The sequence below is a fragment of the Nothoprocta perdicaria genome, unplaced genomic scaffold (genome assembly GCF_003342845.1).
Source record: "Nothoprocta perdicaria isolate Ctin4 unplaced genomic scaffold, notPer1 scaffold_33, whole genome shotgun sequence".
NCBI classification, from domain to species: domain Eukaryota; kingdom Metazoa; phylum Chordata; class Aves; order Tinamiformes; family Tinamidae; genus Nothoprocta; species Nothoprocta perdicaria.
Window position 1 is genome coordinate 1,482,274 of NW_020455566.1, and position 14,594 is coordinate 1,496,867.

Genomic DNA, 14,594 nt, shown 5'->3' on the forward strand with positions numbered 1-14,594 from the left:
GGGCGCGCGGGCCGTGGGGCGCGTGGCCACGGGGCTAGCAGCCCTTGGCAGCAGCCGCAGCCCGGCCGGGCACGGGGGCTGCGCGCGCTCGTGCGCGCTCCCTGGGTGCATGGCCTCGTGCGCGGGCACCGGGGCACCGGGAGTGGTGTCTATAGCATCAGGAGCAGTGCCTATAGCGTTGGTAGCAGTGCCTGTGGCATCGAGAGTGGTGCCTGTGGCATTGGGAGAGGTGGCTATGGCATCGGGAGTGGTGCCTATAGCTTGGGAGCGGTGCTTATAGCTTGGGAGCGGTGCCTATAGCATTGGGAGTATGCCTATGGCATTGGGAGCGGTACCTATAGCATCGGGAATGGTGTCTATGGCATCGGGAGTGGTGCCTATAGCATTAGGAGTGGTGCCTATAGCATCCGGAGCGGTGCCTACAGCATCGGGATGGGCCGTGCCTGTCCATGGCACGTGGTACTTGCTCACCCTGCGGTGAGGCGCGCGCCGCAGGGATTGCCTGGCTGCAGTGGAGCTGGCGCGGGGGGCCGTGGGCGCGCAGACGGCCCCGGAGCCGCGTGCGCCTTCCTGCGAGCCGCGCTCGCCCGTCACCCACGCGTCGTGTCCCCTCGGCACCCTCGCGCCCGCCACCACGTCACCGTGTCGCCGTCCCGCACTGCAGCGCGCCCAGCTCCGGCGCATGCACCCGTGCCTCGAGCGCCCATGCAGCGCCCAGTGAGCTCCCCATGCACTGGCATGCACCCGCCGTGCCCCACAGCATCACCCTGCGGGCACCGGGGTACCCCCAAACCGCGTGCCCTCCGTCAGCCGCCCACACGGGACCCCCGGCGTGGTCCGGGCGGGCGTCGCGCCGCGCGCGGGCGCCGCAGCCGTCGTGCGCGCGCGCCGTAATACATCATTTACAGACGGACAGGTATTAAGATACATTATGGATAACTCGCGGAGAGAGACGCTATTAATAATACAGACACATACAGAGGGAAGAAAGTGCACACTTGATTTCCATGTTGCTACCAGGAGTTCTGAGGCTGGCTCCGGCTGCCTCTTCCCACACGTGACTGCAACACAGTGGGTAGCTGACAGCCCAGAGAGCCTGGCGCGGGGCCAGGAAAAAGCAGAAAACACAATGTCTGTGCATATCCTCTCTCTTAAAATAACACTCCAACACCGTCTGAGACGAATTAAAATAAGAGCAGGACTGGTCTCGGAGAGAGCGCGAGGCAGAGCGCGAGGGACGGGGCAGGGGACGGGGCTGGGCGGCCGCGGTTGCTCACCCGGAGCGCACGCCGGGCAAGGACAGGGCCAGCGCGCGGCACTGCCAGGCTTGCAAGGAGAGTGTCGGGCTTGCAAAGGAGGCACTGCGCTTGCCAAGAGAGCCCCGAGCCTGCAGAGAGGGCGCTGGGCTTGCAAGGAGAGTGCTGGGCTTATGAAGAGCGGCGCGCTTGCAAAGATGGCACCGGGCTTGCAACCAGAGCGCTGGGCTTGCCAAGAGAGCAGCAGCCTTGCAAAGTGGACGCTGGGTTGGCAAAGAGACTGGCCGATTCAAAAGGAGAATGGTGGGCTTGCAAAGAGGGCACCGGGTTGGCACAGAGAGCGGTGAGCCTGCAAAGAGGGCAGTGGGCTTGCAAAGCAAGTGCATGCTTGCAAAGCAAACACACGGCTTGCAAGGAGAGCATCAGGCTTGCAAGGAAAGCCCGAGGCGTGCAGGGAGAGCGGTGGGCCTGCGAAGAGGGCGTGGGGCTTGCAGCGCGAGCGCGGGGCTCGCGGAGGGCTCGCCGGGCGGGCGCGCGGCGTGTCCGGCGCGCGGCCGCCCTTTGGAGGGGAGCCGGCGGGGCGGGGGCTGCGCGCGGAGCCCGCATGATGGAGAACATCAGGAATTTCCTGCAGCTGAGCAACACACCAAATACCAGAGCGCGCGGCGAGCAGGGTGCCGGCGGGGACGCGCGCGGCGCCGCTAGGAAGCCGCCAGCCGCGCGGGGGGCAGCGGCCTGGGGGGCGCTGGGGGGGCCGCCCGGCGCTTTGGGGCTGTTTCCATCTGTTTGTCCCTCCGCAGCCTCCTCCGGGCGCTCTCTGCTTCCCTCCTTGCTGCATTTCGGGCTGGGGGGGGGTCACGTCGGTGCCTCCCCAGAGGCGTGTGGAGCAGCGCCTGCCACACGGGTGATGAGTTTGCAAGGTCTCCCCGGACCCCCAAGCAGCCGAGCGAGGCCCAGGCCCCAGGCAGCCCCATCGTGTCGGGTCAGCGTGCGGGAGAGAGACACGGGGGACACGGGGGCACCTTTTCCTTGTGCCGCCCGGGTGCAGAGCGGTGCAGGGTGGTGCAGGAGCACCCTGGCATGCACCCTCCAAAGGCAGCCTGCAGCATCGGGCCATTTGCTTGTGGGCTGCATGGGAGAGGAGTGAGGGAACGCGGAGCCGGAGGGGGATATCTGCGACCAAGGGGGCTGCAAGGAGCTTCTTTGGGGGGCTGGGGTGAGCAGGTGCATTTTGCTGTGCAAATCCCCACGTGTGCCTGCAGATCTCCATGCACATCTGTAAAAATCAGAATGCACCCTTGCCAGCATCTCCATGCATGCTTGCAAAAGCCTTCCTGGGCTCTTGCATACCTGCATGCATGCTTGCAAAAATTACTTTCCACGCTTGCCGCAATTGCCGCACGCGCTTGCAGGGCTCCACGCACCCTGGCAGACCTGGCAGGCTGCAGGCCGGCGGGAGCGGGGCCCGGTGGCGCGGGGCGCGCGGCAGCTGAGCAAGCAGGAGGCCGCGGCAGCGCCGGCACCGCGGGCTGTGCCGCGGGGGGAGCGCGAGCCTGGACCTGGCATCTGTCGAATGTCACCTTAGCCAGACAGCCCGGCTTCGCCGTCTCCATATCAACCGTTCTGCTCCAGCCACCTGCGGGGGGGACGCGGAGGACTCTTTGCACGGCCCTTCCTGCTCCCGCTGGCCTCAGTTTCCCCCCGCAGCCACCAGCCCCTGTGGGCTGGGGTCGGGGGGACACGTGGCAGGGCCCCTGCCCGTGTCGCCCCGCTCGCCGTGGTGGCCGCGCAGCTGCGGAGCAGGCGGCGGGCGCCGGGGCCCAGCCCTCGCCGCGAGGCCCCTCTGCAGCGGCTCTGCACATTTTCTTGGACTGTCCCCCTGGCCGCGAGCAGATGTTCGCGCCTGCGTCCCGGTGCGGGGGCCGGCGCGGCGCCGCGTGGCCCTGCAGCCGCTCGCTGCGCGGGGGGGACACGGCCACGGGGGTCTGGAGCCCGGGGTGACGCCGCGGTGTTTGGGGGAGCGCGCCTTACGCCGGCGAGCAGTGTCGGAGCGAGCCGGGTTTTGTGCTGGAGCGAGAGGGGGACGTGCGCGTGCATGGCGTGCACAGTGTGCGTGCATGGTGTGCATGCATGTTGTGTGCGCGTGCATGGTGTGCACAGTGTGCGTGCGTGCATGGTGTGCATGCATGTTGTGTGCGCATGCATGGTGTGCACAGTGTGCGTGCGTGCATGGCGTGCATGCATGTTGTGTGCACGTGCATGGTGTGCACAGTGTGTGTGTGTGCACGGCGTGCATGCATGTTGTGTGCGCATGCATGGCGTGTGTGCACGCGCTGGGCGTGCACAGCGGGCTTGTGTGCATGATGTGCATGCACAGTGTGCCTGCATGGCGTGTGTGCATGTGTGCATGCATGGGGTGTGTGCGTGCAGTGCGCATGCATGGTGTGAATGGGTGCATGGGGTGCATGCACGCGGTGCGTGCATGCATGCTGTGCGTGCACATTGTGCCTGCATGCACAGTGTGCAAGCATGGAATGCATGCACAGTGTGTGTGCAATGCCTGCTTGCACGCACTCCCAGTGCGGGTGCACGCAGCGTGCATGCCCACACGGCGCGGCTGCATGTGATGCACGAGTGCATGTGCCGCTCAGGCAGCACAGTTGCATGCATGCAGCACACACACGCAGCACTCCGGCGCTGCATGCCTGCGCGCGGGGCCGCCGCTCGCTCCGGCCGCACTGTGACCGCGCTCCTGCGGGAACGCGCTTCCCGGGGAGGCTCCGGGTGCTCAACCGCAGCCTGGAGCCTCCCGCAGCACCGTGACCTCCTCACCCGGCCTCCTGCCCACGGGATTAGAGGCTGTTTCCTGCTCAATCGCTCCCAGAACTGGTTCCATCCTGCTTCCGACGGCGGGGGGAGGCGGCTCCGCTCCCCTTCCCGCGTCCCCCCGCGCCGCAGCCGGCTCCCCGAACCCCCCCTCCTCCCGCCCCCTCTCTGCTTTCCCGCTTTCCCATTAAAATCCTGGGGCTCCTTCGCGGCGCAGGGAGGCAACGTGGAAAATCGCTGGGAGGAAGGAGCCGAGGGCGGGAGTGATAAATATTGAAAGGGTGGGATTTCGGCGGAGGCTGCAACAGCTGTGCTGGTTACAGTGTCACACTATCTCTCCGCAGGTTTACTGACCCATTTCCATTCACTCGGCTGCCAGTATCTTAGCAACTGCAACAGTCCCCCAAGAACAGGCGGCTCGCCTGCTATTAGGGACTGCTGCAAGTGTGTCAAGGTTAGCTCGGCCCCCCGAAGCCGCCCCGAGGCGGGGTGACGGCCGCGGCCACCGGCCTCCGTGGGGATGCTCGGGGGTGGGCGCTGGGACGGGGGTGACGTCGCCCTGCCCGGCTCTGGCACCCTGGCATCGGGAGCCGGGCGTTTGCGCCGCGTCGAGGGCGCCGTTTGCTTGCAAAGCCACCCACGGACCCAAGCTGGATGGGTTCTCCCCTCCCCGCTCAGTGCTGGTGGCAATAGGGCTGGAGTTGTTAGTGCCCACCAGTGTCACGAGCGGGGACGGCCTCAGCCGCGGCCCGTCGGGCAGTGAGGGCCCGGGGGCCACTTTGTCCCCCCGCGCCGGCAGCGCCGCAGACAGCGGCTCCACACGAGCAGCACCGCGGGGACGGCTGCGAGGGAAGCCACAAAAATGATTTAAGGGGCTGGCGGGATTGATTTATTAAGAACAATTAAAAGCGCTAAATACGCTTAGCTCAGCCAGACGCCGCGCGGGGAGCTGGGGGGGGAGAGACCTGTCTGCTGGATGCGCAGGGTGAGGCTGGCGGGGCGGCGGGACCTGCGGCACGCAGCGGGGGACAGGGTGGCACCGCGCCGGGGAGAGACAACGGCACGAGGGGCAGGTGCCCCGGGCGGCATTTGCACCTGCAGCACGTTTGCACCTGCGGTGCATTTGCACCCGCACTGTGTTTGCACCCACAGTGCATTGGCACCCGCAGTGCATTGGCACCCAGGGCTGCGTTTGCACCCAGGGCTGCGTTTGCAGCCAGGCTTGGGTGTGCACCCATAGCCAGACCTGCACTGGGACTTGTCTTTGCACCCAGGGATAGTTTGCACCTCAGGTTGCTTGGACGCCCACCTCGCATGGGCACCCAGGGTTGCTTTGGCTTCCTGGCCGTGTCTGCAGCCAGGCAGGGGGGGTAAGGGGGGACACGAGGTCCCGTCAGCACCGAGCCAGGTACCGGGTGGCCAGTGTGACCAGTGGGCTCTGCTGGCCCCCCATGCACTGCCTTGCATGGGGGAGCCGAGGGACTGGTGGCTGGGGGCACCAAGACCCCATTTCGCCCATTGGGAAGCCGCTCCCAGGCGGAATTGCTGCAGAGGCCGCATCCCACTCCAAGCTGTCACCATGCGGGGACCCTGTCTGTGCCCTGCGCCACGGGCTGCATCGGCATGCGCGGGCGCGCGCGGCCCATAAAGCGGCTCCGGTGCAGGATTTATCCCGGCGGGCGCCTTGCAAAGGCCGTAAATCGCCTCCTGCGCCCGCGGGGCCGCAGCAGGAGGGAGCCGAGTGTCCACGTCCGCCACGCGGCCCCCGCCACCACCGTCCTCGGGGAGCAGGTGCTGCATCGCGTGCATCGCCTCAAGTGTCACCTCCCCGTGTCCCTGATGTCCCCAGGGCTGCGGTGGTCTCAAGGTGACTCGCCCAGCCCAAGGGTGCGGGGTGGTGGCGGAGGCAGAGGCTCCCCGTGTTGGGTGCCGCGGTGCCGGGCGCCCGAGGGTTAACGGGACTGTGCTGCTCCCGCAGGTAATTAGTGACATCCTCAGCTCGGTGACATCCTCTGCTGGGTGACATCGCTGCTGGGTGACACGGGCTGCCCGCTCGCTCGCCGCCCCCCGCGGCCGCCCCCGTCCCGGCGCCCCCGCCGCCTCCCCGTGCCCCGGCCCTCTCGCTGCCGCAATTGCCATTCTGCCCGGAGCAGCCGGCTCCCCTCGCTGCCCTCTGACCCGCCGTTGCTGTGGCAACTGCATCCCACGTCGGATTACGGAGCCTGAATCCGCCGGCTCCGAGCTGCCGGCCAAAGCCGCCCAGGGCCCAGGCGTCCTGGGGGCCGCGTGCTGCGGCGGGACCCGCAGGCGCGCGAGGCTGCAAGCCGGGAGCAGAGCACGCGGGCAGGACGCCTGGGCCCCGGCTTTGCACCTGTGCCGGGTGCCACGGGCACGGCTCGTGTGCCAAATCGCGTCCCCGAAGCCACCGTGGTGCTGGGGGTTGAATTAAGGGACAAGCTGCCTGCGGACACTGGCTTCCTCCTGCACCCGTGCTGGGTTGCAGCACCCAGCACGGGGGTCCCAAAGGCACCCTCAGCGCATGGGCATCTTGGCAATCCCAGGAATGGGGATTAGGGCCGTGCCATGAAATCCGGAGAGGTGGTAACGCAAGGAGGAGCACGAGGAGTGCGCGGAGCAGCCCCACCGCCTGCATCCGCATGAGCTGCAAGCAAGCGCGCTGCCCCGGCTACGTGCAGGGCTGCGGCCGATGCTGCTGCTGCAGTGCTGCAGAGCCTGCTGCACACAGCGTCCTTCATGCCCTGCCATGCACTGCAGCGTCTGCTGCATGCAGTGTCCTGTGCATCCTGTCATGCACTGCAGCACCGCAGCGCCTGCTGCATGCAGCATCCTGTGCACCCTGCCATGCACTGCAGCACTGCAGAGCCTGCTGCATGCAGCATCCTGTGCACCCTGCCATGCACTGCAGCACTGCAGAGCCTGCTGCACAGTGTCCTGTCATGTGCTGCAGAGCCTGCTGCATGCAGCATCCTGTGCACCCTGCCATGCGACACAGCACTGCAGAGCCTGCTGCGTGCAGTGTCCTGCACACCCTGCCATGCACTGCAGTGCTGCAGAGCCTGCTGCATGCAGTGTCCTGCACACCCTGCCGCCCCGGCGCCACGGTGATGGGTGCCCAGCCTGCAGGAACCTCCCGCCTCGACCGCCCCCAAAGCAGCTCCCCAAACCCCACGGCTGCATCTGTGTGCGACGCGGTGCGAGCTGCGCCGTGCCTCGGTTTCCCCCGTCGTGCACAGGCCGGCTCCTTGCGCGCCGGCTCGGGTGCATCTGCGCCGATGGCGCCGCTGTCACGGGCGCTCTCGTTAGGATGGGGCTCCACGGCCCTGCCGGACGCGGCTCTGGCGAGCGAGGCATCCTTCAAAGGCAGGCGCTCTGTCAACGCCCCGCAGCAGCTGCGTTCTCCTCAATTAGAAGAGGTAATGAAGCAATTTATGGGCATCTACAAAGTGATGTGTGAGTGACAGGCTGTGTACGAGCCGCGCCGGGGCTCTGCCGGCAAGTTGTGTTCTTCCAATTTTAATGGCAAGCTCCCCAGCAGAAGGAAATATATATATATATATATATATATATATATATATATATATATTTGTAGGTGTGTGTGATAGAAGCTCCTAATCACGACCCGAGGCGCAGGGGTGGTGGCGAGTTGCCCTGCGGCCCTGCTGGGTGTCCCGGTGCCCCGGTCCCTCTTGGCACGGTGGTAACCGGAGCCGGGTGGCAGCTGGGTGGGAGCTAGTGGGGCCGTCCAGGATGCCGGGGCCCCTTGGGAGGGTGGCTACGGGCAGCCGATGCCATGTGGAGCAGCCAGGGATTCTGGTGCGAGGGCTCGCTGGGTTGGCACCCAGAAAGAGGCTTGCACAGGGATGGCTGCATGCACGGAGCGCGTGTGCACCTACCTGCAGGGGCATGTGTGCACACGGGCACCTGCAGCGTGCCCGTGCCCTGCACACGCGTGTCCCCTTGCACACGTGGGACACATGTCCCCATGCACATGTGGGGTGCATGTCCCCATGCACACGCGAGGTGTGTGTCCCAATGTGCACGTGGAGAGCGTGTCCCCAAGCACAGGCGGGATGCGTGTCCCCATGCACACGTGGGGAGTGTGTCCCTGTGCACGTGTGAGACGTGTCCTGTGCACACGTGGGGAGCATGTCCCCATGCACAGGCGGGATGCGTGTCCCTGTGCACACGCAGGGTGCATGTCCCCGTGCACACAGGACGTGTGTCCCCCACAGACCCCCACACATGGGCACCGCTGGCCCTGGCGCTGGCGCCTGCAGCCCCCGTGCGCTCCGCAGCGCGAGGCTGCCCGCTGCCCCTGGCACCCCGAGCACCTGCGCTTTGGCGGCGGCCCCGGCGCCACCCACGTCCCCAACCCCGGCCCCGTGAGCGCCCAGGGCACAGCGGCTGCGCCCGGCGCTTCCACCCATCTCGCGGGGGGCTCCGCAAAACCCCCTCCCCAACACCCGCCCGCCACAAACCCTCCTTTCGGCTGGAGACGGTTGCGAACCGCGGCCCAACAGGGTCCTCAGGTGCCCCCCGGATGGGGTGTCACCGGCACCGGGGTGCCGCGGTGGCCGTCCCCGCGGCGGCGGCGCCCGCGCAGCGCTAGCCCTCGCGGCGGGCGCGCGTCCATCTGGCACCGGCCAAATGTTACCGGCCTCGCACAGAGCTCTGGGGACGGGGATCGCGCCCGGTGCGTTTCGGGGAGGTGCCGGGGCACCCGGCGAGCACGGGGGGATGGAGCTGGGGTGGCCGGAGCTGGAGCTTGTGCCTATAGAGGGGAGCAGGGGGGGCTGTGGCCATCTGCGTGGCCTCAGGCCTGCCGGGCGGGGGACACTGGGGGCCACCCGTGCCCCGCGGTGACACCCCAATGTGCGGGGGCGCGGGCGGCTGCACGCTTGCCGCACGCCGGGGCGGCGGGGGAACAAAGCTGGCACCGAGGGAAGCGGCTAAATTTAGCCCATTTCCCGGCTCGCTCCGGGCTGCGGCTCCGGGCTGCAGGCGGCCGCGGTGCCACCGGCGCTGCCGTCCATCTGTCGCCCCGTTTCACAGCGCCACCTCCCCGGCCCGGGCAGGGGGGCGCCCGCAGACCCCGCGTGGGGACGGGGACGTGTTGGGACAGGGGGCTGCGTCCTCGGCGATGTGGGGCTGGCGGGAGGACCTGTCTGCAAGGAGCATCGGCGAGCTCCGCAGCCCCGCGGCAGCTTCTGTCACCCAGGCTTGTGGCGTGGGGACATGGCCCTTGCAGGGGACACGGTCCGGGCAGGGGCACGTGCTCCTTGCAGTAGGAGCTGTTTGCTTGCAGAGGACAAGTTTCCTTGCGGCGGGAGGTGCTTCTTGCAGTGGGAGATGGTTTCTTGGAAGGGGAGATGGTTTCTGGCGGCGGGAGGTGCTTCTTGCAGGGAAGGTTCTTGCAGGAGGAGACGGTTTCTTGCCGAGCAGCTAATCCGTGCGGGGGGAAATGGGTTGTTTTTCTTGCAGTGGGAGCTGGTTCCTGCAGGGGAGAGGTTTCCTTGCAGGGGAGAAGGTCCTTGCAGCGGGAGCTGGTCGTCGCAGGGGAGGCGGCGGCCGCCGGGGGAGATGGCTCTTGCAGGAGGAGGTGTTTGCTTGCAGGGGAAATGAGTTTTTTTGGCACGCAGGGGTGGTTCTTGCAGAGGACGGTGGTTTCCTGCGCGGGGAGGCGGTTTCTTGCAGCAGCCGGCGTGGGGGCTGGCCGGGCCTCCCCCCTCCGGCCTCCCCGAGGGCTCCGGGGGGGCCCAGAGCTGAGCCCAGCAGCCCCCCCGCTGGCTCGGGGCCCCCCCAGGCTGCTCGGAGCTGGCAGAGGGGCCGGCGGGTGTCGTGGCGGCCGCGGCGCGTGGGGCCGGCGGCAGGAGCGGGGCCGAGCGCCGGCTCTGCAGCACCGCGGTGGCAGCGCTCGGGGACACGGCCGTCCCCGCTGTCCCTCCCCGCGCGGTGTCAGAGCTGCTTTGGGGACGGCGTCCCGGCTGACTGCGCCAGCCCCCGCGGTGCCAGCTCCTGTCCCCAGCTGTCCTGGCACTGGCAAGGAGGAGGAGGAGGAGGAGGAGGAAGGAGCAGGCGGCTCTTGGCGGGAGCCCGATGCCAAGGGGCCGCCTGCAGAGCGAGGAGGGTGAGGACCAGCTTGGGGACAGTGCTGAGGGCCAGGCTGGGGACAGGGTTGGGGACCAGATGGGTCCCTCCCGGCTGCACCGGGCTCAGCTGCCGCATCCCCCCGTCTCGGTTCCCCTGGGCCCTGTGGGGCAGCCCCAAGGACCCGCCGTGGGGGGGCTGTGCCACACACGTGTCCCCAATCCCGGGGGCCTCCTCATGTGGGGGGGTCCTGCCCGGCCGCCCCCCGCGTGGCGCAGGGAGGAGTCGGCCTCGGGGTCTGGCCGGGGAGCCCAGGACGCCTGGGCCCGCCTGCCAGGAAGCCGCCACCGGAGGGGATTTTCCATTGGTGTCAGCAGCCCGGCTCTGCAGGGAATGGCGGGGCGGGGGGGCGGGAGCCTGCGGGACGTGGGGCACAGAGGGGACATTGCGGGGGCCACATGGGGGTAGGCACTGCCACGGTGTCCCCAGGCAGAGATGTGCAAAGGGGGCCCCCCCAGTGCTTCCAGATTGCGTGTGTGCAAGGGGGAGATGTCCCCATGCTGTCCCCAGACACATGCGTGCAAGGGAGAGATGTCACCACGGTGTCCCCAGGCATGTGTGTGCAAAGGGAGGATGTCCCCATAGTGTCCCCAGACATGAATGTGCAAGTGAGAGATGTCCCCATTGTGTCTCCAGACATGTGTGTGCAAAGGGAGGATGTCCCCATGGTGTCCCCAGACATGTGTGTGCAAAGGGAGGATGTCCCCATGGTGTCCCCAGACATGTGTGTGCAAAGGAGGCACCCCCGTAATGTCCCCCACGGTGTCCTCAGACGTGCGTGTGCAAGGGGGAGATGTCCCCCTGCTGTCCCTTGGCACATGCGTGCAAGAGGCACCTCTGTAATGTCCCTCTGGTGCACACCAATGCACCTCTGGTGTCCGCAGACGTGTGTGTGCAAAGGGGAGATGTTGCCATGGTGTCCCCAGGCATATGCAGGCAAAGGCAGGATGTCCCCACGCTGTCCCCAAACACATGCGTACAAGGGAGCACCCCTGTGACGTCCCCAACAGTGTCCAAAGACACGCGTGTGCAAGGCAGGCTCCTCCACAGCGTCCCAGTCCCACGAGGTGCCCGGGCCACATCCACGTGCACACACGTGTCCCCAGGCGCGGGTGTCACTGGGGGCGCCGCGCGCGGGCGCTTGGGGACACAGTGTGTCCCCCGCGCGGGTGGCAGCCGGGTCCCCGCCGCCCGCCTGTCTCCCGGTGCCATCTCCGGCCCCACCCGGTGTCTGGGTGGCCGCGGAGCCGGGCACCAAACCGCAACCGTGTCCCCTCTGCGGAGCAGGGGGGGCGACAAGAGGGGGCCAACCCCCCCCGGCGGCCTCAGCGAAGCCGGGGAGCTGCTAAACTAATTAAAGCGTTTTGAGCAGCGGGATTAACGGGGGGGCGCGGGGCCAGGTAGGCGATTGGCGCCGCGGGCGCTGCTATTGGATTTCTGCGTGGCGAGTCAGCACAATCCGGGGGCCGCCAGCGGCTCCGGGTCGGGAGGTGGGAGCCGAGGTGACCGCCACCCCCCCGCTGCGCTCGCCTTCCTCCGCTGCCTTCCTCTCCTCCTCCTCCTCCTCGTCAGCGGCTGCCCCCCGCCCCGCGGCTCCCGCGCTGCTCCCTGCAGCCCGGCGCTCTTGTGTGTGGTCTCTGCTGGTGTTTTGTAACCAGCCAGGGGAAAAAAAAAAAAAGAAAAAAAGAGGAAAAAAAAAAAGGGAGGAAAAAAAAAAAAAAGGGAAAAAAGGCCGGCCCTGCCCCTGGCTAGCAACCCAGGAATGGCGAGGTCCGGAGTGCCTAATGCGAAACATGTGGCGGCAGCCTGGGGCTGAGCAGGGGAGGTGAAAGTGAGCGCCGCGGCGCGGCCGCCCGCGTGGCCCCGCGCCCCGGTCCCCTCCTCGCCGCGGACGGCAGGGGTGCCCGGCCGGGAGATGCGGCCGGGAGCTGCCCCACGGATGGGGCAGCGCCGCGGGGCACGTGGCTGGTGCCACCCTGCCGGGTGACGCGGCTGTCCCCGGTGTGTCCCTTTGCTCCTGCTTCGCCCACGCGGCCGCCTGCTGCACACCTGGCAGCGCCAGCACCTGCCCCGGGCACCCCTGTGGCACCGCCAGGCCCTCGGGAGCACGCTCGGGCGCGCTTGTGGCACCGTGAGCGTCATGGGAGCGCGTTCGGGCATCCTTGTGGCACCCTGAGGCTCGCAGGAGCCCACTCGGGCACGTTTGTGACACTGTGAGTGTCACAGGAGCGCGTTTGGGCATCCTTGCAGCACCGTGAGGCTCACAGGAGCCCGCTCGGGCGCACTTGTGGCACTGTGAGCGTCACGGGAGCACTCTTGGGCACGCTTGTGGCACCCTGAACATCACAGGAGCCACTCTCGGGCGCGCTTGTGGCACCGCCAGGCTCGCAGGAGTGCTCTGGGGTGCACTCGTGGCACTGTGAGCATCACGGGAGCGCTCTTGGGCACGCTTGTGGCACCACCACGTTCACGGACACACACTCACACACGCTGGTGGCACCGGGAGCATCACGGGCACGCAGTGGCACACGCCAGTGGCACCGCCAGGCTCGGGGCATGTACTCACACACGCCGGTGGCACCGCCAGGCTCGGGGCAGCAGGGCCGCAGCGTGGCCCGGCGCCGCGTGCAGCAGCCTGTGCGGCGCGGCCCGGCTGCCGGCGGCTCCTCTGGAAAGCCTCCCGCGCGCTTCCTTCCTGCCTGCCGCCCCTCCAGGCGCGCGGCTGCGGGCAGCTCCAGCGGAGCCCAGACCGGTCTTTCGAGCGCATATTTTCCTGCTCCGTGCTGCCCTCGCTGTAACTCTACACCGCGCGGGCGGCCGGGCCGCGGTGTCTGTGCCGCGGTGCCAGCGCCGGGCGGCCGCGGAGGGGGCGGCGGCCGCGCTGCCAGGTTGGAATTCTCCTTCCGTGCCTCGCTGATAAGTTGTCACGCTAATCCCGAGCCCAGGAAGAGCCTGGAGCTCGCGGCGCGGGTGGGAATGTGCGTGCGCTGGGGGAGGAGGAGGGAGCGCGCTTGGATCTGCGGCGGCAGCAGCCAAGCGTGCGGGCATGGCCGGAGCGCGCAGCCGGAGCGCCCCGCGGTGCGGGGCCTGGAGCACCCCGGGGTGACACGTGAGCCAACGTGCAAATGTGCATGCACCCATGTGCAAACGTGTGTGCACCCACGTGCAAATGTGCATGCACCCACGTGCAAACGTGTGTGCACCCGTGTGCAAATGTGTGCCCCACAGCCGGATCGGGGCAAGGAGGAGGGCAGCGAGGGGCGCCCGCGTTGCGCGGAGGGCGCGGGGACATGCAGGGCCTCGGTGCCAGCCCCGCGCGGGTCTCTGCTTCCTTGCGCAGATGGGAGCTCGCTCGCCGGCCAGCCCGTCGGAGCGGAGAGCGGCGCCAGCGCGGCAGCCGAGCGGCCCCCGCGCGCCCACGGCCCCCGCCAGCCCCCCAGCGACGGCGACGGCGCCCCGGGCGGCTGCCAAGTGACCCTGCTCTGCAAGCAGCCGTGGCCCAGGTACGGGGACCGCGGTGGCGGCCGCGGGCGGCCCCGGCACGGGGAGCTCCAGGTGGCCTCGCTCTGGGGGTGGGGGCGCCCGGGGGGCTGCGCAGCCCCTTGCAGGCAGTGGTGGGGGGCGGGGGGGCGGCCGGGTGGCCCCCCCGGGCGCTCGCAGCACAACCGGCGCCTTTGATCGCCGCGGGCGCCAGGGCCGTTCCCAGGGATGCCGACCCCGCGGGCTGCACATCTGGCCGGGCGTTGCCTGGCGACGGCAGCTGTGCGGCGGGGTGGGGGCGGTGACACGAGGTGGCGGCGGAGCGGGGGGACACAACGTGGCCGGGCGGTGGAGGGGGGAAGGAAGCGGGGCCGGGCGGGGGGCCGTTGGGTCCGGCCGTGGGGACAGCGCCCGGCCGTGCCCGGCGGCCCTGCCAAAGCGCTGAGCTCACTTCCTGCACCGCGGCCGCCTGCCATGCGCCGCCGCGCCGGGCACGGGGCGGCCTCCGCGCTCCCGCGCCCTCCTGCTGTCCCCCCGGGCTCCCCCTGTGCAGCCGCCCCCGTCCCACGTGCACAGGGGGCATGCGGGGTCCCCAACATGGGGGTCCCCCTGTCCCTGTAGGCCACGACGTCCCCACGGTCGGGGTGGCTCCAGAGCCTGCACTGCGCCCTGTATCCCAAGGAGCGGGTGACAGGGGGACAGGAGGGATGGGGACCCCCCAGCTCCAGCTGGCCCCAAACCGGGAAGCAAGGTGGCCCCACAGAGCGAAGCAGCCCCCCGGGTGTCATCGGTGGCGGGACAGTGCGTGGCCTCCGCGCTCCATCTGTCCCCGAACAAAGAACTTTCCTGCCCTGCTCCCCGTCC

At 68.5% G+C, this 14,594-nt stretch overlaps 1 protein-coding gene across 1 annotated transcript in view; it reads left to right on the forward strand.

The window, feature by feature from the left end:
- Positions 1-7,375: 7,375 nt before the first annotated feature.
- AHDC1 (AT-hook DNA binding motif containing 1) overlaps positions 7,376-14,594 on the forward strand; it is a 13,965-nt gene continuing 6,746 nt past the window's right edge. Inside the window, exons 1-2 of the mRNA XM_026043474.1 lie at positions 7,376-7,553; positions 13,591-13,753. Of these exons, the coding sequence (XP_025899259.1) occupies positions 7,376-7,553; positions 13,591-13,753 (341 nt within the window). The remainder of the gene's footprint in view (positions 7,554-13,590; positions 13,754-14,594) is intronic.